The 26,901-nt window shown below is 35.7% G+C and overlaps 1 protein-coding gene across 1 annotated transcript; it reads left to right on the forward strand.

The window, feature by feature from the left end:
• Window positions 1-9,973: 9,973 nt before the first annotated feature.
• NMBR (neuromedin B receptor) lies at window positions 9,974-23,074 on the forward strand (the record flags this gene model as incomplete). Its single annotated transcript, XM_084229069.1, has 3 exons — window positions 9,974-10,431; window positions 21,097-21,445; window positions 22,673-23,074. 3 exons carry the CDS (start codon window positions 9,974-9,976, stop codon window positions 23,072-23,074), a joined length of 1,209 nt encoding a protein of 402 aa, XP_084085195.1.
• Window positions 23,075-26,901: the final 3,827 nt, after the last annotated feature.

Below are 26,901 nucleotides of genomic sequence, written 5' to 3' on the forward strand. Positions count from 1 at the left end.
TATATTTGCATTTAGCTACATTCTTTGTTTTTTCATGTGAATTTGAATACTTTTGGGGTCATATGCTTTCTTTTTTTTTTAATTTTTTTTTTTTTAAGATTTATTTATTATTTACTTATTTATACAAGCACTGGGTAAGTCAGAAGCGCAGGAGGGTGAGAGAATTCACCAGGGCTAGAGCGGGGAGCAGAGCAGGCAGAAGGACCGAAGTACACTGCTGAGGGGAGCAGCGGGCGGCAGGAGAGGTCTGCGCGCCATGTGGGACCCTCCTCAGGTGGCCGGGGAGCAGCCGGGGATCGAACTGGCACTGCAGAGGTTGCTGGCAGCTTCGCAACCCAGCGCTCAACCGCTGCGCCACCAGGGAGGCCCTGGGGTCATATGCTTTCTGACTGGAAACTTCGCTTTAGTGTTTTCTGTAAGATAGCTCTGGTAACAAAACATCTTTGTTTTTGTTTTTGGGTATGTAGTTATAATAGTATTTGTTTTAAAAGGATAGTCTTACTGAATGTAAGATTCTTTTTTGACTTTTTTTTGTTAAATGTTTCATTATGTCATCCCATTAGAGGAATATGCTTCCATTAGTTTTGATGAGAAGTCAATTGTTAATCTAACATATCACAAACTATTTTCCTTTGTGGCTTTCAAGATTTGATCTTTGTCTTTAAATGTTTTTACTTTGCTATGGAACTCTGTATTTATCTTATTTGGAATTTGTTAAGCTTATTCAATATTTAGATTAATATATTAAATCAAATTTGAGAGCTTTTAGCAATTATTTTTCTGAACATTTTATGCTTCTACCCTGCCCTCCACTGCTAGTTCTCCCATTATGCATATTTTGGTATGTAAAAAGATGTTCTTAACCTCTTTAATCTCTGTTTATCTTTATTCCTCCCAACACTCTGTTCAGATTGCATAATCCATTAATTTATCTTTAATTTCAGTGACACTGCTGCAATTTCAAATCTGCTTTTAGCCTTGACATGAATGCTTCATTATCCTTTTCAACTCTAAATTTTCCATTTTTTTCCAAAGATTTCTTTTTTCTTTATTGATAGGCTCTATTGGTATGAATCATTATTATCATAGTTTCCTTCTTTTTCTTTACTTCTTTGAACATATTTACAAAATTTTTAAGTCTCTAAGACTTACAACTGTGTCCTTTTAAAGATAGTTTTTGTCATCTGCTTTTCCCCTGTATTTAGGTGAAACTTTCCTCTTTCTTTGCATGTGTCATAATTTTTTTTTTGAAAGGCAAACGTTTTAGATAATACATTATAGAACACTGCTGACTCTTCTCCCCTCAACTTACACTCATCGTTTCTTATTTATTTGTTCAGTGGCTAGACTGGACTATTTCAATGATGTTCATTCCCCCCCATATTGTGCAGCCTCTGATGTGCCGCAAGGGGCACAGACTTGGGCATGTGTGTAGTTAAACTAGGACAAAGTGGTTTTAGCAGTGTTCTCTTTGACTTTCTTTTCCCTATTAAGCTATTGGCATCTGTGGGCATAATATTCAGCTGTTAGTCTCCACTAATTGCTGGATGATTACTCTATTGCTTTTAATAATGACTTGGAAGCATAAATCGCTTCACAATATAATCCAATTAAAGTAAGACCCCTTTGCAAGAACAGTTTTTAAGGACACTCTTTGACATTTGTTCCAGCCCTGGGAAGACTGTTCTTACTCCAGTTCTTTTCTGGTAAACTTACAGCTGAGTTATAATTTACTTTGTTGTTCTTGTGCAGCTACCAGCTTCCTCTTAACTTATTGGCATCATAATCTCCATTGTTTTTAAGAGAGCCTGTCAGATTGAACTTCCCCATACTCTGTTTTCCATAAATAATGTCAGTTCCCATAGGAAGAATCTTGGAGCTCTCAACACTTACAATCTGTCTTCCCTGAGCAAAGCCTCTCCCACTACTCCATCTTTGAAGGCAAGAACAATGACTTGTTTTCTCTGAATGACCCCCAGGTTTTGATGCGTAGCAGTTATGACATGCTGAATAAGAAGCACACAACTTTCTACAACTACAACAGCATTTTTCGTATCAGTTCATCGCCAAAATTTACAGTTACACTGTGATGTTCAACTCAACTATTAAATAAGGTCCTTAAGGGTTGAGATGGGAGAAGACATTTTCAGAAATGTCCCAAGAAGGGACCCTTCTTGGGTACATGTAAACTCTAAAATGAGAACAAAGTTTGCCACATTAGTGTCCTGTTTAACACGAGTTTCTGTGGTTTCATTAAATAAATATGAAATAAGTTGCTCTAGGTATAATATTGCACAGGTCTGCTGCTTCCCACACCATAGCATTTTGTTTCATTAATGGCAGATGCTTTAGTCAACAAAATGATTTGTTTTTATGGGATTAAGAATCAAATATAACTGGATTGTTTATTTTGTTTTTGTTGGTCTCATCAGCTCTTTGTAGATTTTTGTGATCAGTCCTTTATCATTAGTGTTGTGTGCAAAAATGTTCTCCCAGTTGGTGGGGTTTCTCTTTGTTTTGGCTATTGTCTCTTCTGCTGTACAGAAGCTCTTTAATGTGATGTGCTCCCAGCTATTTATCTTTGCCTTCACTATCACTGCTTTGGGTGATGCGTCTGTAAAGATGTTTTTGAGGTGAAAAATGGGCAGAAGAGCTAAAAAGAAACTTCTCCAAAGTGGAAATGCAAATCAAACTACAATGATGTAGTGGCAGGATGGGCAGTGAGCTATGATCCAAGCAGACCAGGTAAGGAGGAGTCCTGGAGCCCTGGGTGGCTTTCTCAGGCTTTTATTGAGCTTTACATGTAGTGTGGCAAATGGGTACACAACAAGCAACTGTAGACCAGAGACACACTACTGGGGGGAGGGAGGGGAGAAGAGGGATAAAGGGTCAAAATAAGGGGGGTGGGAATTGTATGGGGAATATAACCAAAATGAAAATGCACACATTGTGCAAAAATGAAAAATTATGTAAGAATTATATAAAATAAAATAATAATAAAAATAATAAATATAAACATTTAAATATTCAAAAAAAGAATCAAAGGTAAGATCCAGAATTCTTATTTTCTCAAAGTATATTGCAAGGCTCAAAGTTATCTACTTTCCTCTTCTGAGTAATTCATTTGCTTGCTTCTGTTTCATTTCACCTTCTTTTATTTATTTTGTATTATTTATTTACCTAACATTCTATCCCTCTGTAGGTCCAGTTTGGCAGGTAGGGTTAGTTTGGCAATGGAATTACCAGTCTCTAGTAGCCCAATCCCCACCCATTTTCAATCACATAGGTTAACAAGTCTGTGCATATTTTCATTACTTTTCTTGCTAGAACCTCTAGTGCAATACTGAGTACAGGTGGTACTTGTTCTTAATTTCAGGAGAAAAGCATTATTTCAGGAGGGCTCACTGAAAGTTCTTTGTAAATGCTTTTTAAAAATCATGTTGACAATGTTCTTTTTCATTTCTTGTTAAATGAGAACTTTGTGAATAGATGTTGGATTATGTCCAATGCTTTTTCCCCCCTATCTGCTGAGATGTTAACATGGCTTTTCTTTTTCAGTCTGTTAACATAGTGAAGTACACTGACATTTGAATGACAATTCAATATTGCAATCCTGGGATAAACCTTGCTTAGTCAGGCTATATTCTTCTTTTTTTTTTTTCAAAGATTTATTTGTTTATGCATATAAGAACTGGGGTGTAGGCCAGCGTTGTGGGGGCTGAGAGGATTCACCAGAGACAGAGTAGGGAGCAGAACAGTACATACACTGAAATACATGCTGCGGGGAGCAGCAAGCAAGACAGGAGCGGTCTGCTGCATCATGTGGGTCAGCTCCCTGGCTGGGGATCGAACTTGTGCTAAAGTGGCTGGTAATAGCTTGATAGCCTTGTGTCTTTAACCCTGTGCCACTGAGTCCCTTTATTATTCCCTCCCTCCCTCCCTTCCTTTCCTTTCCTTTCCTTTTTTTTTTTGTATCCAGACAAATGACACTTAATGTTTATTACCTTAAAACTGTGTCACATAATCAGTCCTAGAATTTGGGGTGGTGTCAGGTCCACCCAAACTATGAGTACTGAAAGTAGGGTGAGGCAGATTCCTAAGGAAACACAGAATTCTGTAACAACATTCTGTTAAGAATGTTCATATGTATGTTCATGAGAGATATTAGTCTATCATTTCCTTTCTTTTTTCCTTTTAATATGTGCTTTTATTATAATACAGGCCTTATATAATAAGTTGGGAAATATTCCCTCCATTTCCATACTATGAAAGAAGTTTTCTTTTCTTTTTTTTTAAAGATTTATTTATTTATGCATCTAAGAGCTGGGGTGTAGGCCAGAGGTGTGGGGTTGCACTGAGAGGATTCACCAGAGACAGAGTGGGGAACAGAACAAGGGGATTGACTGAAATACACTTCTGAGGGGGGCAGCAGGTGAGACAGGAGAGGTCTGCTGTGCCATGTGGGTAGCTCCCTGGCCGCTGGGGATCGAACTGGTGCTGCGTGACTGTGGATAGCTTCATAGTGCTGTGACTTAACCCCTTGCACCACTAGGGAGGCCCTGGCCTATTTCTTTTAAAAGGAATTTGTCCATCTTATCTCAGCTGTTGAATTTGTTGTCATAAAATTCTTAGTTGTATAGTTTTATTTTTATTTTCTTTATTTTTTGAGAATGGAAAGAATTTTATTAAAGAATTATAACTTAATTATTTGAATTGCATCCAACTATCATATAATGATGTATGTGCTGAAAGTCACACGATCTCTCACCAAAACTTACTTTTAATGATTTATCAGCGGACAGCTAGAATAGATTTTCCTTCATTTTTGTTTTTGTCAGAGAATTTTTTTAGCAAGATAGCTTTTATTTATTTTTAAGCATATTCATTCATTTTCTTATATTGTGGTTAATTTTTTGGACAAGTATTTGATTTCTCTCCTCAGGTATAGTCCTAGTAGAAAAATATAAAATGATTTATGAATTTGCATGTCATCCTTATGCAGGGGCCATGCTAATCTTCTCTGTATAGGTCCAATTTTTGTATAATTGCTGCCTAAAAGAACATTTATTTTTCTTTTAATATCTACACAATATACTGACTTCACAATTTCATTATTAATATTTTCTCTGGTGCCTTCTATCTTCTTTCTGATCAGTTTTGTTAGAGGTATATCAACTTTATTACCCTCAATTAATCAGCTTTTGATTTTTTTCCCATCGAAGTTTGCTTTTTAAATGGTTTACTTTTCTGATTATTTTAATTTTCTATTCTTATTCTTGATTTTTAAGATGTAAGCTAAAGTTATTGATTCTTTTCTAATATAAGCAATTAAAATATAATTTTCCTTCAAATCTCAGCTTTCCCTATACAACAAAACCCCATAAGTTGTGGTTCTGTTTTTGTTAACTTCGATGAATGAAATCATATGGTGTTTGTCTTTTTCTATCTGGCTTATTTAACTAAGCATAATTTCCTCTATGTTCATTTATGTTGTGAATGGCAGGATTTAATTTTTTTGATAGATAAATAGTATCCCATTCTGTATATAAACCTCATCTTCTTTATTCATTTGCCAAAGGATAAACAACTTAAGTTGTTTTCAGTTCTTTGCTATTACAAATAGTGCTTCAATGAACATTGGGTGTGTATATATTTTTGAATTAGTACTTTTTAAATTTTCAGGTAAATACCCAGAAGTGCAACAGTTGTATCAAATGGGATTCCATATCTATCCTTTGTCGATCTGTCTATCATCTATCTATCTATCTATCTATCTATCTATCTATCTATCTATCTATCTACCTACCTATCTATGCATCTATCTTTTTATGTTCTCCATGTCTCTCCTTACATTTGCTAATATTTTCATCTTCTCAAACACATGGAATAAGACTTCAGTAACATTTTTGTGACATTATCCACTTGTTATATTATCTGTGTCATTTTTGGTTTAGTTTAAAATGACAGAAACTTATTTTTGATTGAGGTTTCCAGAATTTTTGAATGAACTTGAAATAGCAAGAAATGTTTATTTATAGTTTTGAACATTTTTTGTTCAGTACATGGCAGTGGAATGTACAATCCATATTTTATAAACTTTGAAGAGAACAGTCTCCCTTTATCTGAGAGGGATATGTTCCAAGACTCCCAGTGGATAGTACAGAACCATATATGTTTTATTTTTTTCTTACACATGCATACCTATGATGAAGTTTAATTTATAATTAGCACAGGAAGAAATTAATGATAACTAATAGTAAAATATTAATTGTAATAATATACTATAGAATAATTATGTGTATTTTGTCTATCTCACAATATATTTTATTGTACATAATATTTTTTGGATCTCAGTGGACAATGTGTAAGTGAAACTTCAGAAAGAGGAACTGCAGGTCGTGGACTATGTACTTCAGCATTAAAATATATTCTTCAATTAAATAGAAATCAGATTTTTTCTAGACAATTTTATTCTCTGGGAACAAGGAGTTATAATAGGCTTTGAAGTCAAATATAATAAGCTTCAAAATGCAAATTTACTGAAATCTATATGAAATTAAGCATGTAGTCTTTCAGTTTTATGTCTCATATGTAAAATCAAGATGCAAATATCTACCTCACAGAATATTTATAAACATTAAATCATATCCTAAGGATCATAAAGATGCTAAATTGGAGCCTAAGCATCAAATTAAGTCCAAATATATGGGGCATATTGATTACAATAAAACAAACTGTATCCCTTTAGTACATATTTATTTCTGATGTATATTGATTTTATACAAATTAGATAATGCCCATGTGCCTATATGTGTCTAAATAATACATTCATAATTATATTGATTTTGTAATATATTTTAATAGTATATCAGTAAGGCCATCATAATTAAGACATTCATTATACTCCATGCTCTTAGGAACGCAAGTCTTTGAGTAAACATATATAGATTCCATAATACAGATATTTTAATTCCACAATACTAGACAATTGGATATTTGTTAATCCAGTTTTTACACAAAATATACTAACATCTAAATGTTTAGCATCGTGCCTCCCCGGTGGCGCAGCAGTTGAGCGCTGGGTTGCGAAGCTGCCGGCAGCCTCGGCAGAGCCGGTTCTATCCCTGGTCGCCAGGTGAGGGTCCCACATGGCGCACAGACTTCTCCTGCCACCCTCTGCTCCCCTCAGCAGTGTACTTGGTAAGTGTGCCTGCTCTGCTCCCTGCTCTGACTCTGGTGAATTCTCTCACCCTCCCGTGCTTCTGACTGTACCCAGTGCTTGTATAAACAAATAAATAAATCATACAGACATAATCAGAAGATAATGCACATGTTCCTACAACATTTAGACTACAATATGTTTTTATATATTAGATTAAAATAGGATAATTGCATTTGTAAAGTTGAGAGATTTCATAACTCAGAAGATTATTTTGGTAGTTTAGTTAATGTACTTTGTATAATGAGATTGGATATTAAAAGAGAAAACCTGGCCTCCCCGCTGGCACAGCGGTTGAGCGCTGGGTTGCGAAGCTGCCTCCAGCGCCTGCAGCGCTGGTTCTATCCCCGCCTGCTCCCTGGCCACCGGAGGAGGGTCCCACATGGCGCGCAGACCTCTCCTGCCGCCCGCTGCTCCCCTCAGCAGTGTGCTTCGGTCCTTCTGCCTGCTCTGCTCCCTGCTCTGGCTTTGGTGAATTCTCTCACCCTCCCGCGCTTCTGACTATACCCACTGTTTATATAAATAAATAAAAATAAATCTTAAAAATAAATAAATAAAAAAAGAGAAAACCTAAATAACTTTGAAGATAAAATTTCTAGACCTACTCAACTCATATGTAAGATTGTCTTTACATATATATGTATATAAGTGATAAATATGAATGGAATGCTCATATACATATATTCAGATGTATATGAATATTGCATTTAGCCAACTTTTACTTAATAATATTAAGTAATAAAATCCAAGAAAAGTAAAATAAGGTTTTGTAATTGAGTTAGAAAACAAAATTGATTACAATGCAAATGTTTACCTGGTCTAATTTAACTGATAATTAAATTCTGTTCTTGGTCAGCAACATGTGAAAAATTGCTTAAATTTTTACAAATGGCTTGACATATTTTATTGGCTTACAGGTAGGTATTTGTATGTAGTGATTGATTTCCTTGTTATTATACAATTCTATCCTTTAACAACTAAGTTTTTGTTTTCCTAATAAAAAAAGTGTTATTTGGTTAACTTCAGAAGTATGCCACTTCACAAGTATCAAATTTACATTAGATTCTGATAAATATATATAAATATAAGTGGGTATATTTATATATATTATATTAATTTTGAGAAATCATTTTGTTACAGGGACATCTTACTCAAAATAATGTATCGTTATATATTGAGCATATACTTAGGTATGGAATTACTTAGTCATTAGACATACATACATTCAGCCTTAATAGATATTGGTTATTTTAATTTTTTATCTTTTTTAATTTGTGCATTCAAGAGCTGGGGTGTATAGCAGAGGTGGGGGGTGTTGAGAGGATTCACCAGAGACAGAGTGGAGAGCAAAACAGGCAGATTGACTGAAAAACACTGCTTGAGGTGAGACAGGAGAGGTCTGCTGCACCATGTGGGTCAGTTCCTGGGATCCAACTTGTGCTGCAGTGGCTGGTGATAACTTCATAGTGCTGAGACTTAACCCCTTGTGCCACTAGGAAGGCCCCTTAATGGATATTGTTATACAAGCTCCTAAGTGAAAAAAAAAAAGTTGAAATTCATTCTAAAATTGTCTAATTTGAGTATTCTTAATCACTGTGACTTAGCAAGTCCACATCTGGGATTTATTCAAAAATGCACCAGAAGACACATAAAGAATATTTTTAGAAACATCATTGAAATTAATTCAAACTATCATGAATCTAAATGTCAGTCCATATTAGAAGTGGCAAATAAACAGTGATATACTTATACTGGAATACTATATAACAATGAAAAAAGTCACACATATTGGTCTCATAGATTAAAGTTGAGTGAGGGAAGCTAGACATAAGAGTACTTACTGAACAATTCCATTTATATCAAGTGCAAGATCAGGCAATCAAATCTTATATGATAAAAAGCAAAATGAATAGAAGTTCTTTTGGGGAGTGCTGAAGGTGGTTAGTTTAAGTGTTACATTCAATGTATTTTATTTATCTATTTTTCAATAAAATTTAAGTTTAAAAATAATATGCAGTTGTAGGAGTTTCCACATATGGAGTGAGAAAAGTGGATAATGGAAAGAAAACTGAGGAGAAAATTCCATTCATTTGCTTCATCCTTTGTCAGCCCTTCTCTCTTCTAAATTCATTGTTACAGCATCAGGGACTTGTCAGCTCAGCCCCCAAATCCTCATAGGCTCGTGAGGGGCTTTCTTGTTTGGAACTTCTGCTAGAGGCTGATAAAGATAGATGCATATATGGACTCAGTGTGTGAAGAGAGAGGACTCAGATTCCCTCCAACTGCACACAATACAACAGGAACTGCAGAAACAGGAGCAAGCTGTGGGACCAGCAAAGTGCCAGCCGCCCCACACTAGTTGGAGTGTTTCAGTTGTGGCTCACAGGACAGACAGCAAGACTCGCTCTCCTCCCAGACAACAATAAAGGCAGGTATTCTGATTAATGCCAGAGGGATATATTTTTGTTCACAAATGAACTGTTTGCAGTTAGTTGCTGGTGAGAACAAACCATTGAAGACTGGAACAAAGACGCAATTGTATTGCCTTTTTTCCTTTTTTAATTAACAAGCACCGGGAGCGAATGCGCCCCTTCTAGAAGTGAAGCTGCGGTGAACGGACTTCTCACCTGGCCTGTGCTAGGGCTCAGGACCGGTGGGGTGGCGTGTTCCTCGCGGGCTGTAAACTTGCCTGGAGAGAGGGAAATTGATTAAGCCCAAATCCAGTGCGTTGCGCTTTCCAGAACACTTGGGCGCATGAAAACTCCAGCGGACTCTCCTGGAAGGGAGACCATGCCCCCTAAGTCTCTTTCCAACCTCTACCAGACTGTGGGCGCTAATCAGAGCGGTTTAATGCCCGCGGTGTCCGAAAGGGATTTCCTGCCAGCCCCGGACGGGACCACCGCCGAGTTGGTGATCCGCTGTGTGATCCCGTCCCTTTACCTGCTCATCATCACGGTGGGCTTGCTGGGCAACATCCTGCTGGTGAAGATCTTCATCACCAACAGCGCCATGAGGAGCGTCCCCAACATCTTCATCTCTAACCTGGCCGCCGGGGACGTGCTGCTGCTGCTCACCTGCGTCCCGGTGGACGCCTCGCGCTACTTCTTTGACGAGTGGATGTTCGGGCAGGTGGGCTGCAAATTGATCCCGGTCATCCAGCTCACTTCCGTGGGGGTGTCGGTGTTCACGCTCACTGCCCTCAGTGCTGACCGGTAAGGGCACAGGTAACTAGAAAGTGGTGCAGACAGACTGAGAGGATGCACCTGGGGACCGAGAGGAAGGACCCGGGGATGAGAGGGGGCGGGGAGAGGGCGCTTCTGATGTTAGAGTGAAAGGATTCAAAATGGGCTGAGATGTGCTCGCCCTTGAAAAAAGAATAGAAAGTTATTTGAAAAATAATTAAAATTCATTAGTTTGAAAAGTCACTGAAAATTGCTTATCAGAGCCACACACGTTGGGAATCTTTATTATCCATTTCACAAAAAAGTTATGGAAAAACGGGCAACATGCAGCTGTCTTGTGTGTTTTGGGTGTCTCTAAAACCTCAGACGTGCAGTTTCCTTATTTAATAGTTTAATGACCTGATAGGTAAGAATGTCTGCCTTAATGTTAGAGAAATGTTTGATTTTGATTTTTTTCCCCAATAAGGGGAAATATCATTTACACTTATTAACCAAATTCTGTTATTTATTTGAAGCAAAAAAAAATAAAAAGAATTGTAAATGTTCTTCAGAAAGATGATTTTACACATTTTTCTTGCTTTCTAATACCTCAAGTTACTGCCTCCCCTGCACACCCCCACCCCCCAAGTAGGTACTAAATTTTAGTATCTTATAACAATACTGTAAAAATATATCTTTGCTATCAAACCTACTTTTTTATTTATTTTAAGGCTGGGAAGTATCCATTATTCTATCTTGCAGGTAAAATAGTTCAACTGTGTCATTTTCCAGGTAAGGATATTTAAGGTCCAAGGAATGTCAAGGCCCCCAGCAGGCTGGCAGTGCTGAAAGAACAATCCAGCCGGGATTTGCTCTACACTAGGCTTTCTATACTCATTCTTTGGGGGGCAGTTAAGCCGCAGGGGATGCTGGCAGAGGAATTGGGACCCAAAGGTTCAATTAAGCATTACTGCCTGGGGCTGTGTTCTAATTCCTTTTGGGATGGGGTATTAATTTAACTTGTTTAGATAAACAATTTAACAACTTAACTTGGAATACTGAGGTGGTTACTGCCCTCTAATTTATACAGTTATTAATGAAAATGCATCCATTGTAACTTTGGTGTGTGCATTACTTTGGCATTGAAGGGTTAATCTTCATTAAAGGAAAAACAATATTTAGTGGGAGAGCACAGAGCCATCATCTTTTAAAACTGAGTACTATTGACTTTTTTAGTTTATATAATGTCTTCTCTAAAACCATATTCCTATAAAATTGGGTGTCAGGCAAATTATACATCTCACTATGTTTATATGGGATCATTTCAATTATCTTTTAAAAAGTTTTCTTTGCATTCCACAATCAAAATGATTTTTAAGCTGCTTTTCTTTATGGGACCCATTTTAATTAGAAGGTTAAAAAAATCCACTTAATGATTTAGAATGAAACTTAGTGAATAGCTATCACTACAATTGTTAAAAGTTAAAATTACTGTCATTATGCTTTAACTTTTAAAGTGTTCATTTGCAAGACACAGGACTTAAGTTTATTTCGCATTAACTTCCTCTTCCTATTGTCCTGAAGACACAAAGGTGAGTTGGCTCTTTCCAAGGTTACAGAAAATGCTATTCCTCATATAATTACTCATTTTCCTTGATTTGATGTATTATCTGCTTTGTAAATTCACATGACTATTCTAATAATAGAGTTAAAGAAAGGTGGATTGCCTCTTCTACTTAGTTCAGAGGCTACTCTTGCACACCAGTGTGCTTTGAAAATAAAAATGAAGAAATCAGGACTCGCTGGTGATTAAATTTACAACGCATTCCAATAGTCACTTAGTTAGGGATGCTTTTGTACACATTGGTTACATTTGTAACTTCTTCCAGGCCTTGGTAATCAAGTATTGACTAGTTCTTGATATTTTCATACATTGTGCTACCAAATATTTTGATTTCTGTGGATTTGGAAACAAGTACACGACTAGTTGCACTTATGACTGTGCTGGGTTTTTTTGTATGTTTATTATCCTCAGAACATATGAAGTAGGCATATAAGTAGGCACTATTGTTATTACTATTTTAAAGTGAAGCAAGGTAAGTCTTGAAATTAAGCAACATTTTCATGATCTTACAATGATGGAACCAGCATTGAAAGCCAGTTCAAAACCTTCACTCTTCAACATTAAGCCACATTACTTCCCCAGGCATAAGAAGTTTCTAATGTTTTTCCTATTTAGTGGCAAGCTAAAAAGTTTAAAACAAAGCACACAAGAATGAAAAAGGAAATTTTTTTGCAAAAACTGATTCATTTAATAGAAAAGATCATTGGCACTGCACAATAAAAGAAAAACCTTGAATTAAAAATTAAATAGTAAATGTAACAATAGGAAAGCTAAAAAAGCCAATTAACCCACTCAGTTTTTATGATTTTAAATATCATTTCAATCCTTTGTGAAATCACATATTTCATGAGATCACTTCAGCATCTTTGTCTAAGAAAATAAAGGTAGAGAGCTGGAAAATAATAATGTTAGAAAAAGAAGCGGGAGATAACTAGAGTTTGGAAAACACACCCCAATGTAAAGTGGAGACTTAGGTGGTATCTTTCACTGTGACAGCCCCATGGGAGAGCAGATCTTGAAATAGGAACACAATATTTATGATTCCCTTGACGCCTACATCTCCTTGTTTGACATGACCAAAGGGTGGGATGGGTGACACTATTTGGCACTTGTGATTATTAATTCCTGACTTTCCAAACGCTTTGGAGGAGTTTCATCTGATGTGTTCACAGGAATGATTGTTTGTCTCCCTGTTCATGTATCTCAGAGGCTAGAAACAGCATAGGAGAGGGATCAGCCATACGTGAGACATGATCTTAAATGGTGAAACAGGTGCTCTCCATTTAATATTTACCTTTCCTTGATGGTTTGTTTGGTTTCTATTTGAAAATGTATCTTTTTTTTTTTTTGCTTCCTTACACATGTGCACGCGCATGCGCACACACTCACACACCACACACACACTTATACTCCCTACTGTTGGACAGTATGCTGTTGTACCAGGTAGGTGGAGGCCCATAAGGAAAACATTGTTTCCTTATGACACCTTGATCTCATAGATATTTCCCTCACTGTCTATCGGAGTAGCTGCACTTCCAGACTGAGAATATTCTTTGTTTGATTCCTGAAGACTGGCCTCTAAAATTTCATGAATAAAATGCAAATAATTCTTAGGAGTAGAATTTTTCTTTTTCCTCTGTAGGAAAAATTTCCCACAGATTCCTAGTGCTAAACCATAAACTATATATTTTATGTATTTACAAATACATAAAAGACATCAGTCCCTTATTCTGTTTTTTATATAACTGCCAGCTAAAATACATTTATAAACTGATATAATTAATAAATTTATTATATCAAGTGATATTCTCCTGGTACTAAGCAGTCAATTCTTAATTGAATGCAAACATAGTATTAGAAAAAGCCTTATGAAAGTACTAATGTTTATAATTTCAAGCTTTTGTTTGCTAGTTAGTATACACAGAATCTTGAATGATTAATATTATTTGGATATTAAACCAATGCAAGCAAGTATTATCTTTGGTATAATTGTTAAAGTATGGAAACAGATTGAATGTAGGCCTCAGGTCTAATACTCCCTAGGCCTTGTAAAGCTTTTTACTACTTTGCCCAGTGGTAAGTGGGAGTGCCATTATCTTGTTTGCTTGTTTCTCACCAAAATGCCTCTCTAAAGCTCAGGTAACAGTAACTGACTAACCTGATTAGAGAGGCTTTCTTCTTTGGTCCATAGCACTGGACAGTAAGATGTCTTCAGTGGATGCTGAAATTGACACTTCAAGTGTGCTTTTCAGCTTTTCTGGAGAGTTCATACTGGCCATACCTACTTGAGAAAGAAATGTACATTTACCTACAGAAAACTATGTGACCAAAGTGATGAGTTATTTAATTTCAATCTGTTACAAAAGAATTTAAGGTTGGTTAAAAACAAAGATGAGCAACATGCAACAGGACTAAGAGAGGAAAACAAGTTACAGGGAAAATTAAAGTTGAAGAATATAAAGTGACCTGTACTTCACAAAGTGTGAGTCAGTTTTTCAGTGCTTTTTCTATCTCCCAATAGAAAAAGGAAAATTTACTTTGCATATCAAGTATTCAATTATTTTTAGATAGCCATAGAAATATGAATTATAATCTGTATTTAATTTATTAGATATTATTTCAAAATTTTCTTGTTAAATAAAAGTTTTTATCACCAACTCCAATGCATTGGATATCTTTTAATCATTAATCTCAAATATTTTTAGCTCAGTTCTTTTTCCTGTCTGCTTAGAAGGAATCTCATACAGAGTTAGAGAGTGTTGTATAATTTTCACGCTATCCACAGTATTGCCATAACTTAATACATTGCTTTCTAGTTTTTGAAGATTCATTCATCCACCTTGTTCTGAAACCTTTGGGGTACGCTAGAATAAGGGAGAGAATGCACCAGGCTGGGATTTATGGCATCTGGGTGCTAACCCTGCATCTGTTATATCCGAATGTTCCAGCTGGAGAAAATGATGAAACAGCACAAAGCACATGACCATAAGACAGTGTCTTACTCAAGTGCAAAATAAAAGTAATGTCTTTAACTGAGAACTGGGGGATCTTAGATAGAGCATTTTACTTCCCTTAATGTTGAACAGAGATAAAACAAAGAGGAAAAGGAACACTGGTATTTGGTGAAGCAACTGGATGCCCAGTACACTCTTCTGTGTGCTATCTGCCACACTATTCCGTGATATCACAGCTCAGACAACTCTCTCATTTAATAATTTACATTGATTCTATTTTGTCCACTTCTCAGTGGAAACAAAAACCTTCTAAGGATGTGCCTATCAGTCTTTTGCAGTGATATGTTCTGGCTGAACCACGAAGCCAGTGATGTTCAACATCTTCCTTATTGTTAGTTACCATCAGTCAGATAGTTCTTATTTGTGTGTGTCAGAAAAAAATTATAATTTTCCTTGGTCTTTCCAATTGCTTAGGAGGGAAAACTGATTTCTGAGCTCTTTCATAACTGTAATTGTATTTTTATTTTCTTTCAACAAGTTCTTACTTAAAATTTTTTAGTTGGTACTTCTTTGTTTATTGCATTTCTGAAAATCCTGATATTGATATGAAGTGTAGATGATTCTCTCTTCTGGGAAACATTGCTCTGGTATTTAGCACCGGACAAATGGTTATATGCTATATTTATATTCTATCATTATTTTTACTTTTGAATCAATGTAGGATTTGGACATTAATTTATTCAGTCAACAGATTATTTTCAGCTCTTTGGAGAACTCCACCCACACTCCAAATATACTGACAACTGCTGCGAGCCAGCCGCTACAGCCTGGGTGTCAGGGGTTCCTGAAGGATGGGAGGGCGTTGGCGCAATTGTAGATAATGATGGGGAGGGGAAATGAGGAGACGCAGACACTCGGTCAGGGTGCAGACATCATCCTGCTGAGGGTCACAGCAGTCCTTTATTTATACATATCAAGCAAACCGTGAGTGCATAAGCATATGCATTAAGGTAGGAAGATAACAATCATCACATGGTTTTCAAGAGCGGCCAAGGGTTTGTTTGCCTCCTTGCAGAGGTTGTGACATTTATTATTCTTTGTCTTAAAAGAAGGCACAGTTGCTAAACAAATGTTCTTAGAATAGTCCTTTACTTTAAACAACCAAACAGTCATTTTATTACTAGCAAAAGGCCTATGTGACTGCAACTAACATTTCTATGTTTGCCATGGCGAACGATAAACTAAGGGCTAGGGGAAGCAAAGGGATATTTTCTAACTAACCTATAAAGTTTAGACTAACATATAACCAAATGATTAAAGCAAAAAACAAGGCTTTTATATAGAAATTATCATCTACAGTGTATTGTTTTAATATTGATTTGATATTAAGGAACCAAGGGCCTGGAGGGCGTTAATGCCAGGCAAGCTGCCCTGACTCTTCCCTAGCCCCCAGCTCTCAATTAAGGGAGGAATTCTCCTAATCTAACAAAAGAGTTTTCTACCTATTGCTCCTTTACTTATCTAGTCAACCTAGTTTCCGTATCTAACTAAGATCAACGGAAATTTCCATTCTCTGTAAGATTGTTGGTTGTTGTTTTAAGGAACTACAAATATTTCATCAGGGGCAGGGTCTGAGATGGTTATAGCTTTTGGTTTTCGAAATGGTCAATACGTGACATATTAGTAGTTGTAACATTGACTATTTCCAAATGCATTATTTGTGCTGCTATGGTTATTAGCTTAACCAGTAACAAAATTATTGTTGACTTATTCTTGAATGCATACTCTAACAGCTACCATATCAATTGTTACATCCAGGGGAATTAGCACTAAACAAACAGGAAAAAATTAACAGGAGCTGGCTATGGGCCTCCTGGATTAACAGGAATTTTCTTAAAGACTTTGGCCAAGATATGTTTACAGCCTTTTGTTCCCAGAAGTTTTTTCACTTTGTTAATGTAAGGCCGAATGTTGAATTAGTGTCTTTTGGCAGAATACTACTAATTTTATAAAAAATGTAATATTTGTATCATGCAGTGCCATTTGCCATCAAATTGGCTGTTCAGTACTTGATTAAACGGTATTTACAGTTTTACTATTAAATGCATATTTTAACAATGGTAGAAACTAGCCATCAACAAATGAGGAGAATCTAGGAGTCAGCTAACGAGATTCCTGACTTTTCAGAAATCTGCCCCATGCCCGGACCTTTGTCAGATGACATGAGTAGCATGGCTCCCAGTAGACAACCTGGTATTTTCAAAGTTCATTTGTTTCTTTTCAATTCAAATGGAAATGTATCTTCATTAAATTCCTTATTTTATTGTTTGTTGTTGTTCCTTTATCCTCCTTTGTATCCATGTGACCAAGGTTATAATTTTCAATCCATGCTCCAAATATTGCTAACTCCAAACTTAATGAGCTGTCTCTTAACTTGTTGTTTTAATTATTTTGATACATTAGGTTTATAGCATACTCTTTGTGATCACCTCTGATTTATTGAGGTCCCTGGTAGTATTCTCTATTTCCAGTTTTTCACAGATTTCATGGGGAGCAGGAATAAACATTTAGCTTTTATATCTTCCTAGCACTTCATTTGATTTAGCTATTTGTCATGAAGTTTTGATTTTTTCTTATGCATTATTTTCAACATCCAAATGTAGAGCTTCTTTACTTTCTTCTTACCATTTGCGAAAATTTGGGAGTATTATTTTGAAAATTAGCAGTTTAATGACATTGGTTTAACTCAAATTAAAATTGGGGCAAGAACCACATTTTTAAAAAAAACCAAATATTCAACATTTCATTCAAAACCAGTTTTAGATTGTGAAAGCACAACCTAGAGATGACTACCAATATTTTTAAAGACTATAAGAAAATGCATTTCTTAGAGATGACCAAATAGACTATGGGACATTATTTGCTAGTACTATTGAGGCTTAGTTTCTCTACTGCAAAAATGATCATTGAATTGAAAGAACATAATTACAGTGTAACTTAGGTCTGGATAAAAACACTATTGTCCTTATTTATTTATTTTTAAAAACTATTTTTTTTAATTAAGGTAATGATTTAGAACACAATTTGTGATTTAGAGGTTATATTCACATCTTTTCAGATGCATATTAGCACACCACACACTCCACTAAAGCACCCACAATCCTCTACCATATTCTACGGGCACCCGACTGCCTTTGTTCTCATCCCCCACTCCTCTGGTAGCCTCAGTTCTGTAGTCAGATTTCTAGGGGGTGTGTTGATTTAGTTTTGTCTGTTCCTTTGTTATGTTTCCTTATATTCCATCTAAGTAAATCATGGGTATTTAATCTTCTCCTTCTGACTTACTTTGCTTAGCACAACCCCCCCCCCAGTTCTATCCATATTGCTATAAATGATAAAATTTCATTTATTGTATAGCTTTTTTTATTTAAAAAAAAAAACCTGTCTATATACTATATCTTCTTTTTCCACACATCTGTTGTTGGGACTTAGCTGTTTCCATAATTTGGATACTTGTAAGTATAAGTAGTGCTGCAGTGAACACAGGAGGGCACATATTCCTACAAGTTGGTGTTTCTGCATTATTTGAGTAGATATTTAGGCTTGGAAATGCTGGATCTAATTTTTTTTTTTAAATAGCAGGAGATTTAAGATTTCAAAATTTTAAATTTCAAAATTTATTTTAAAATTTCAAGATTTATTTTATTTATTTATGCATACAAAAACTGGCCAGAGGTGTGGGAGGTGAGAGGATTCTCCAGAGACAGAGTGGGGAGCAGAACAGGCTGATCTACTGAAATACATTGCTGAGCTGAGCAGCAGGTGAGACAGGAGAGGTCTGCTGTGCCATGTGGGTCAGCTCTCTGGCCGGGAATCAAACTCATCTTGCAATGACTGGCCTGAGATTCAACCTCTGTGCCACCAGGGAGGCCCTGCTGGATCTATTTTGTAAAACCTCCAAAATTTTTTCCATAGGGGCTGGACCACTCTACATCCTCTCCAACAACGTATGAGGATTCCCTTTTCTCTCCACACACTCACCAACACTTGTTGCATCCAGTCTTTTCGATTTGGGCCCTTCTCACTGGAGTGAGGTGGAAAAATAACCATTGACTTTAAAAGTATAAGGAGGGGGCCTCCCTGGTGGCACAAGGGGCTAAGTCTCAGCACTGTGAAGCTATCTGCAGTCACTGCAGCCCAAGTTCGATCCCCAGCCAGCCATGGAGCTGACCCACATTGCACAGCAGACCTCTCCTGTCTCACCCGCTGCTCCTCTGAGCAGTGAATTTCAATCAGTCCACCTATTCTGTTCCCCAATCTGACTCTGGTGAATCCTCTCACCCCCTGCACCTCTGGCCTGCACCCCAGTTCTTGTATGCATAAATATATCTTAAAAAGTACAAGGAGGCCAAACATCTAAAAATGAATAGAATAAATGAAGCATTTCATACTTTCATTTGCAGCCTCTGCATATGCTATTAGTTGAAAAAATATAGACTGTGGTATTTGTAATCACAAGGAGGCCAAACATCTAAAAATGAATAGAATAAATGAAGCATTTCATACTTTCATTTGCAGCCTCTGCATATGCTATTAGTTGAAAAAATATAGACTGTGGTATTTGTAATCACAAGCATGTATAAATCCAGGGTCATCTGCTTGTTGGCTCTGTGATCACTTGAACATCATTCAACGCCTTCTTCTTGCTGAATTTTTCTGTAAAATGGGAGCATTACTCAGTTATACCACATAGGATTATTTTGTCAAATGAAATGATTAATGTGAAAGCATTTTCAAACTGTGGGTTCTTGTGTAAAGACTCCTAGAGTATCACTATGTGTCAGGATGACAAATGACTCACTGATTTAAATCTGTATTTATTCCACATGTAATTAACTATCAGAAAACAGGCATTGAAGTGCAGAACAAAACCAGCCTATTGTAAAATTAATGAAGATGACCTCTCTGCCATGCATAGCTTTTTCCAATTCCTTGAGCCACAGACTAGCTAGCCAGTTGTAACATTTTGCCTTCATCAGCAAGGCTTGTCCTTTTTCTTTTTTTGAAAGTCTATTGTCATTTACATTAAACACATTAATGGATTAAGAACAAAGTGATATTTTTCTGGTAAAGAACAAATGAAAATACTCACTATGCCTGTATTTTATACACTGTGTAGGGATGGCAATTTTAGGACATTTTGATGTCTATATATGAGTTAAAAATTATCTAATCTCCATTATACATTTTGTAATATTATTAAATTTAATTAAATTTTACATTAAATTTAGACTACACAGATATTATAATCTAGAGTCAAAACAAGAATTAATGAAGAAACGTATCTATTTTTTGGTATTAATACATGGATAGGAATTATGTTCTCTTTATATACCTTTTGGTTATTTTCTAGTTCTCCTTTAGAGATATCTGTCTCAGGTGATTTGTAAAGCACTTTATAGTGTGTCTTGTTAACCTCCTAGGTATATTGTAATATGAAATTCTTTGAGGCATATACAAATAATTTGAAGTTTACATACAATTTTGGTTGGTTTCCACCATCAACTTACTTAATGTGCGTAGCTGAGCTGTATCCTGGAGTGTGGTTCTTTTACTTCTCTTAATGATATAAGGTGGGAGCAAGGAGGATCTCAGAGTTTCTTGACATTAAACAAATTCGAACTATAAAGACAGAATCTAGTTCATTTTCAAGTCTAATGATTGGAGTTTGGAGAAAATCCTAGTTTAGTCTGTAGAATTTATTAATGTATTTTAAAAAATAGTAGTCCTTAGGTTCAGAAACTACATAAGAGTATCAGGCAGAATTTGACATTATTGTATGGGCATTTTTTATTTTAGGTGCTTTGCATGTTATAGCAATTTCTGTCATGATAAATATTTTTAAAATATAAGCATTTGAATAAAAATATTCAATAAATGATAGTAGTGAAACAAACATGTCGCTCTAGAAATAAAACTTGTAAAAGGTAAGCAAATTACGGAAATTTTGGAAATGACAATATACTGTATTTTCCTCTCTTTCTGTTTTCTGCGCATCCCTGTCCCTCCCTCCCTTCCGTCCTTTCTTCTATCAGTTTTCCTTTTTCAAGAGGTAATGTGAGACATATTGTCTTCCAGGTACAGAGCCATTGTCAACCCCATGGACATCCAGAAATCTGGGGCGGTGCTGTGGACCTGCGTGAAGGCCGTGGGTATCTGGGTAGTATCGGTGCTGCTGGCCGTTCCCGAAGCTGTGTTTTCAGAAGTGGCTCGCATCGGAAGCTCGGAAAACGGCAGCTTCACAGCGTGTATACCCTACCCTCAGACAGATGAATTACATCCAAAGATACACTCAGTGCTCATCTTCTTGGTCTATTTCCTCATACCACTTGCTATTATTAGCGTTTATTATTACCATATTGCAAAGACCTTAATTAAAAGTGCACATGATCTTCCTGGTGAATACAACGAGCATACCCAAAAACAGGTAAGCTTGGTAGGTGTGTGTTGGAGGTTTGCTGGTCGGATGCACTATTTTTTCGGCCTATTTAATGTTCTGTTAATACCGGAGATGATTAGAACAGAGTCAGAGGGTTCTGTGACAGGCATTAGCCTCACCTGGAGGGGATGTAACCAGGTCACTAGTACGTGACCATGTCAGAGCTCTGTAAAGGCCCACTGAGACCCAGGTTACCTGTTATCTGGGTGTGAGGCCATTAGGAATTAATGTCTTTGAAGTTTTTCTTTATTTGCAAATATTTACCCAATGAACAATATAATAAAACAGAAAATGTTCCCCATTTTAAGTATAAATTCATTTAGTTATTGCCTCTTCTCCCATTAGTCCACTGAAGATGACAAGAAGTCTGGAAGAAGTATGCATCAGGAGGGGCTATAGGACATTGCCTAGGATCTGAGGTTGGGTTGGATCCCAGAGTGCAAGGCTCTGGTGTGAGAATGAGCAAAAGATGTGTTGGTGCAGAAGTGTTGGTCTAATTCAACTTTGTAATTTTTCCTACCAATACCATATGCTAATTAAAAATTAAAATGTGTTTTATGTACTGTTTCTTTGTTAAAGATGCTTAAAAATGAAAAACATTAATTTCATTATTTGAATTTTGTCTGATCACATTTCTGAAGACTTTCTATAAAGCAGTAATCCTGTGAAGCTTATGAAAAATGAAAGAATGTATTTTTAATTTTAAAAGTAACCCAGCATAATATTTATAGAATTGATAGTTAGCTAAGATGCTTTTGATTTATGTGAGTCAGGAGTTTAAAATCTCAATTTCCTTTTTGTGAAGTAAGGTTCAAAATAGTCCCTATTTTGGATCATTTTTTCTATTTCTAAACCAGGATTTAAAATACAGTCCAAACTTGAATATATTTCATACTTCATTAATTCAGTGGATTTAATACAAACAGAAGTGATTTATATCTATAGTGGACAATAAGACTTTAAGCAAAAGGAAAATAAAATTTAGGGATTTTTTTTTTAAGATCACCATTTTGCATAGTGACACACATTTATTAATAGTTTGTCATGAAGTCTTATACAAACTGTCTAATATTTTTAAATGTAAAATAGTGTAGTGGCCAAAATAGGGTTTATCAAACTGCTAAAATCATTAGTTTGATGAGGAAAATGTTTTTTGTATTTTTGGACGGCTACTTTTTCCTTTTAACCAATGCAACTATTTTCTTATATTTGCAGATCGAAACGCGAAAACGCTTGGCTAAAATTGTGCTGGTTTTTGTGGGCTGCTTTGTCTTCTGCTGGTTTCCAAATCATATCCTCTACATGTATAGGTCTTTCAACTATAATAGGATCGATCCATCTCTAGGCCACATGATTGTCACCTTAGTTGCCCGAGTTCTGAGTTTTTGCAATTCTTGCGTCAATCCATTTGCTCTTTATCTACTCAGCGAAAGCTTCAGGAGGCATTTCAATAGCCAACTCTGTTGTGGGAGGAAGTCCTATCAAGAGAGATCAACCAGCTACGTTCTCAGCTCTTCTGCAGTGCGTATGACATCTCTGAAAAGCAATGCCAAGAACATAGTGACCAATTCCGTGTTGCTGAATGGGCACAGCATGAAGCAGGAAATGGCATTGTGACTTTGACCATTCAATTCATTACCTGGAAAGAAATTACTCACTTTACTGTCTTCATTGAATAGAGCAGAATTAGACAATATTCTCATTCTTACTACTATTGCTCAGCTAATTCATATCATGATTGACTCAGAAAAGGAAAACAATCACAGTTAACTTTTTTTTCTGCACAGGACTTTACATTAAAACACATTTATTGCTTGCATTAAAATGACTTGAAAGGCAATCTTATATGTGTATAAATCAATATTGCCTCAGGATTTGAACTGTTGCTAGAGTCAACTGTAGTATATTTATTTTAAATTTGTTTTATCTTGAAGCATGAAATAAATTTTTGTGTTGACTAAATGATTCAGCAAGAATAATCACACTCTTAATATTTGAAATACAAGTCATATTTTTTCTTGGTGAATTTTATTCCTAACTAGAGCATGTATCTATTTCCTTTGTTTGAATAAAATAATAGAAAATTCAGAAGGTGGAGTTTAGTCACATGTCAATCATTTTTGTTGTGATTCTTTGCATGATTAGCCATAGTTTATAGAATTAGCAAATATCTGAACTTCTAGGGATGTTATTAAAAGGCATAATATTTGTACTATGAATAGTAAAGTAGATATAGAAATATGATTTTCATTATGAGTATAAAATATGTATCAAATATCCCAGACTGTAAAACTTTGACTCCGAAATTGACATGGTCATCTTTGTAAACATTGCTCTATCCCTATTTGGATAGTTCTGTGTAGATATGACAAGATTTGTGTAAATGTAGTGAGCTTAATCATTTATTCTTTTGCAGCAGCTATCTGATAAGGCAAGTTTACTCTTCATGGTATCACAGTTTTCTCTGAATAGCTGTCTGGAATATTTTACCAAAATGAAAAGATGATGTTGTCTGAATTCTAAAAACTATCCCTTCTTACGGTATGTATCAATAAGTCCAAAGTTTGAATTAACATACTTCATGCTAGTTCTCTTTCTAATTATTCTGAACAGAAAACTTAGTATACTAATTACTTTTTAAAACAAACTTATCCTGTGATATTTAAGATATGAAATTCTCAATCATATGTAGCAATGGGAAAAACAAACCCAAACAAATTTATGATAGTTGATAATTATGATAATGGACATTATTCAAGTATTTTCTGTGTTCTATGGGAATAATCCTAAAGTTTTACATGAATTATCTAATTTAATCATCAACATCTCTGAAGTAGTGTATGAAGTTATATAATTTGGAGGATGATGTAATTTAAAAATAAACAATTTTGCAAATTTTACAAAAATATTTGATCATATGAACATATTACTTGTGCCCTTAATTTAGGCTTTACTGCTTCAGGTAAATCCAACTCAGAAATATGTCTCATTATATTTGTTTATAGATTAGAATTTCAGGCTCAGAAATATTAAGAAACTTAGAATATTACACAGCCATGTGAGAAAGGTGAGTTTTAAAACCACTGTACTTGAATCCACTATTCCGTCACTCAATGTGGCTTTCTTTTGTTTTGAATAGTTTGTTAACCTTTGAGACAGTTGTAGAGTCACTCATTGGAAAGATGAAAAATATTTGCCACAAATATTATATTGATTCTGGGTATTTTATACATCTTGCAGGACTCCTCCATAAAATCTAAATAACCATGACCATCAGGGTAACACTCCTTGGTCAACACAAAATCTTAATGCTATTGTTAAGTGGTGGTAGAAATATACAGATATATCACCTTAATATATGAAAGATTATGGGACACAAGCATGTATATCTTGTAAGATCCTTTTAGTTTCATATGTATTGGTTTATATACACAAATATAAGGTATATAAACATAATAAATACATAATGAAACTGTATGCATACTTCTTAACTGTAAAATTCTGAGAATTTAAAGTTCAAGAGGATATTATAAAATAGGATATTTGATGTGTTTTCAGAAAATTTTTACTTACACATTTTGATTAAAACATCTTTCTGTAATGACACTAATAGAGGAATAATTGCACTTCAAATTTGTTTCCTTTTATACAAATTAACAATAATCACAACTGATTGTGTAATGTTATCAGTATTATAAAAATTTTGTTTGCATTTTAGAATTTTCTGGCATCTATTTTTATTACTCTTATTGCTGATCCCTGTTTTTTTGAAAATTGGACATTACTTACAACTTTGTTCATAAGTTGAGCAGGTTGAAGTTTATCTGTACAAACTTTATTTGAGTTTGCCTCTTGCACTATGCTGCTGGGTTATAATCCTAATCCACTAACTGTTGTGATTTCTGTGAATTTCACCATTTTTCCAAATATTCATTTTCTTGGGAATATTTACCTGAGAGCTACTATATTAGTATAAGTTCTATGATGTGTGATCATACATATACTTTGATGAAAATATTTGCTTTTATCACACACTTCCTAAGTGAACACTTTGTGCCTTATACACACTTACAGATACCCAAACTGGATTTATATTAAAATTAGAGTTTACAGGTTCTCCCTGGTGGCGCAGTGGTTGAGCGCTGGGTTGCAAAGCTGCCCGCAGTCTCTGCAGCGCCAGTTCGATCCCCGGCCGCTGGGCTAGGGTCCCACATGGCGCGCAGACCTCTCCTGCCACCCGCTGCTCCCCTCAGCAGTGTACTTCTTCAGTCTGTCTGCTCTGCTGTCCCCTCTGTCTCTGGTGAATTCTCTCACCTTCCCGCGCTTCTTACTATACCCAGTGCTTGTATAAAAATAAATAAATAAATAAATCTTAGGAAAAAAAATAGAGTTTACACTTTTGTATCAGTTGGATTTTATATGTGTTTAGTTTATGTGTACATAATTTTTTTTAAAGATTTATTTATTTATTTATTTATACAAGAACTGCGTACAGTCAGAAGCGCAGGGGGGTGAGAGAATTCACCAGAGCCAGAGCGGGGAACTGAACAGGCAGACTGATGAAATACACTGCTGAGGGGAGCAGCGGGCGCTGCAGGAGAGTCTGTGCTCCATGTGGGACCCTCGCCGGCAGCCGGGGATTGAACCGGAGCTGCAGAGGCTGCGGGCAGCTTCGCATCCCAGCGCTCAACCGCTGCGCCACCAGGGGAGACCCTATGTGTACATAATTATTTCTGAAATATTTATATTTGCTTCTGGGCATTAGAAGATTTTCTTACTTTTATTATCAAAGAATGAAGTTAAAAGAGCCAAATCCCTAATTATCTATGAAATGATAGTACAGAAATACTAAATTATGGATGTTATATAAGAGTAGACTAAAAATAGACCTTTACAAGGTTAATCAATATACTAATTTATGTAATTCCATCTATTAGTATTTTAATTCAAAGTAATATTAGTAAGAAACAATGACTAAGTTATAGTATCTGCCCCAATTGAGGGATATTCTCACCAAGTTATCATTCTCAATATTAGTAAAGAAGTTCTTTTTGAAAATTTCCTTTTAAAATTGTAATCATTCAAAAGAAATATAAAAGGATCAGACACTTGGGATATTTGGAAATAGAGAGAACTCCCTGTAATTGGATCTGTAAAATGGGCTAAAAGTTTAAGGGCTAAATTAAGTAATACATGCAAAGTACTCATACAGTGCCTGGTAAAATGGCATGTGTTCAATAACAGTGGCTTCTACAATATAATCATATTATAAAGTGATCTTTCCTTATGTAGTAAAATAGTAAAATATATTAAACCTTTACTCTATACCAAATCCTGTATTATCTCTTTTACAGGAAGTCTCACACTTGCTCACATGGCAGGAAGTATTGTAATTCTACAGATGATGGCACTGGGGGTGAATTGCAGATAAGAGGGGTGAAAGA

The sequence above is a fragment of the Talpa europaea genome, assembly GCF_964194135.1.
Source record: "Talpa europaea genome assembly, chromosome: 2".
Taxonomy (NCBI): domain Eukaryota; kingdom Metazoa; phylum Chordata; class Mammalia; order Eulipotyphla; family Talpidae; genus Talpa; species Talpa europaea.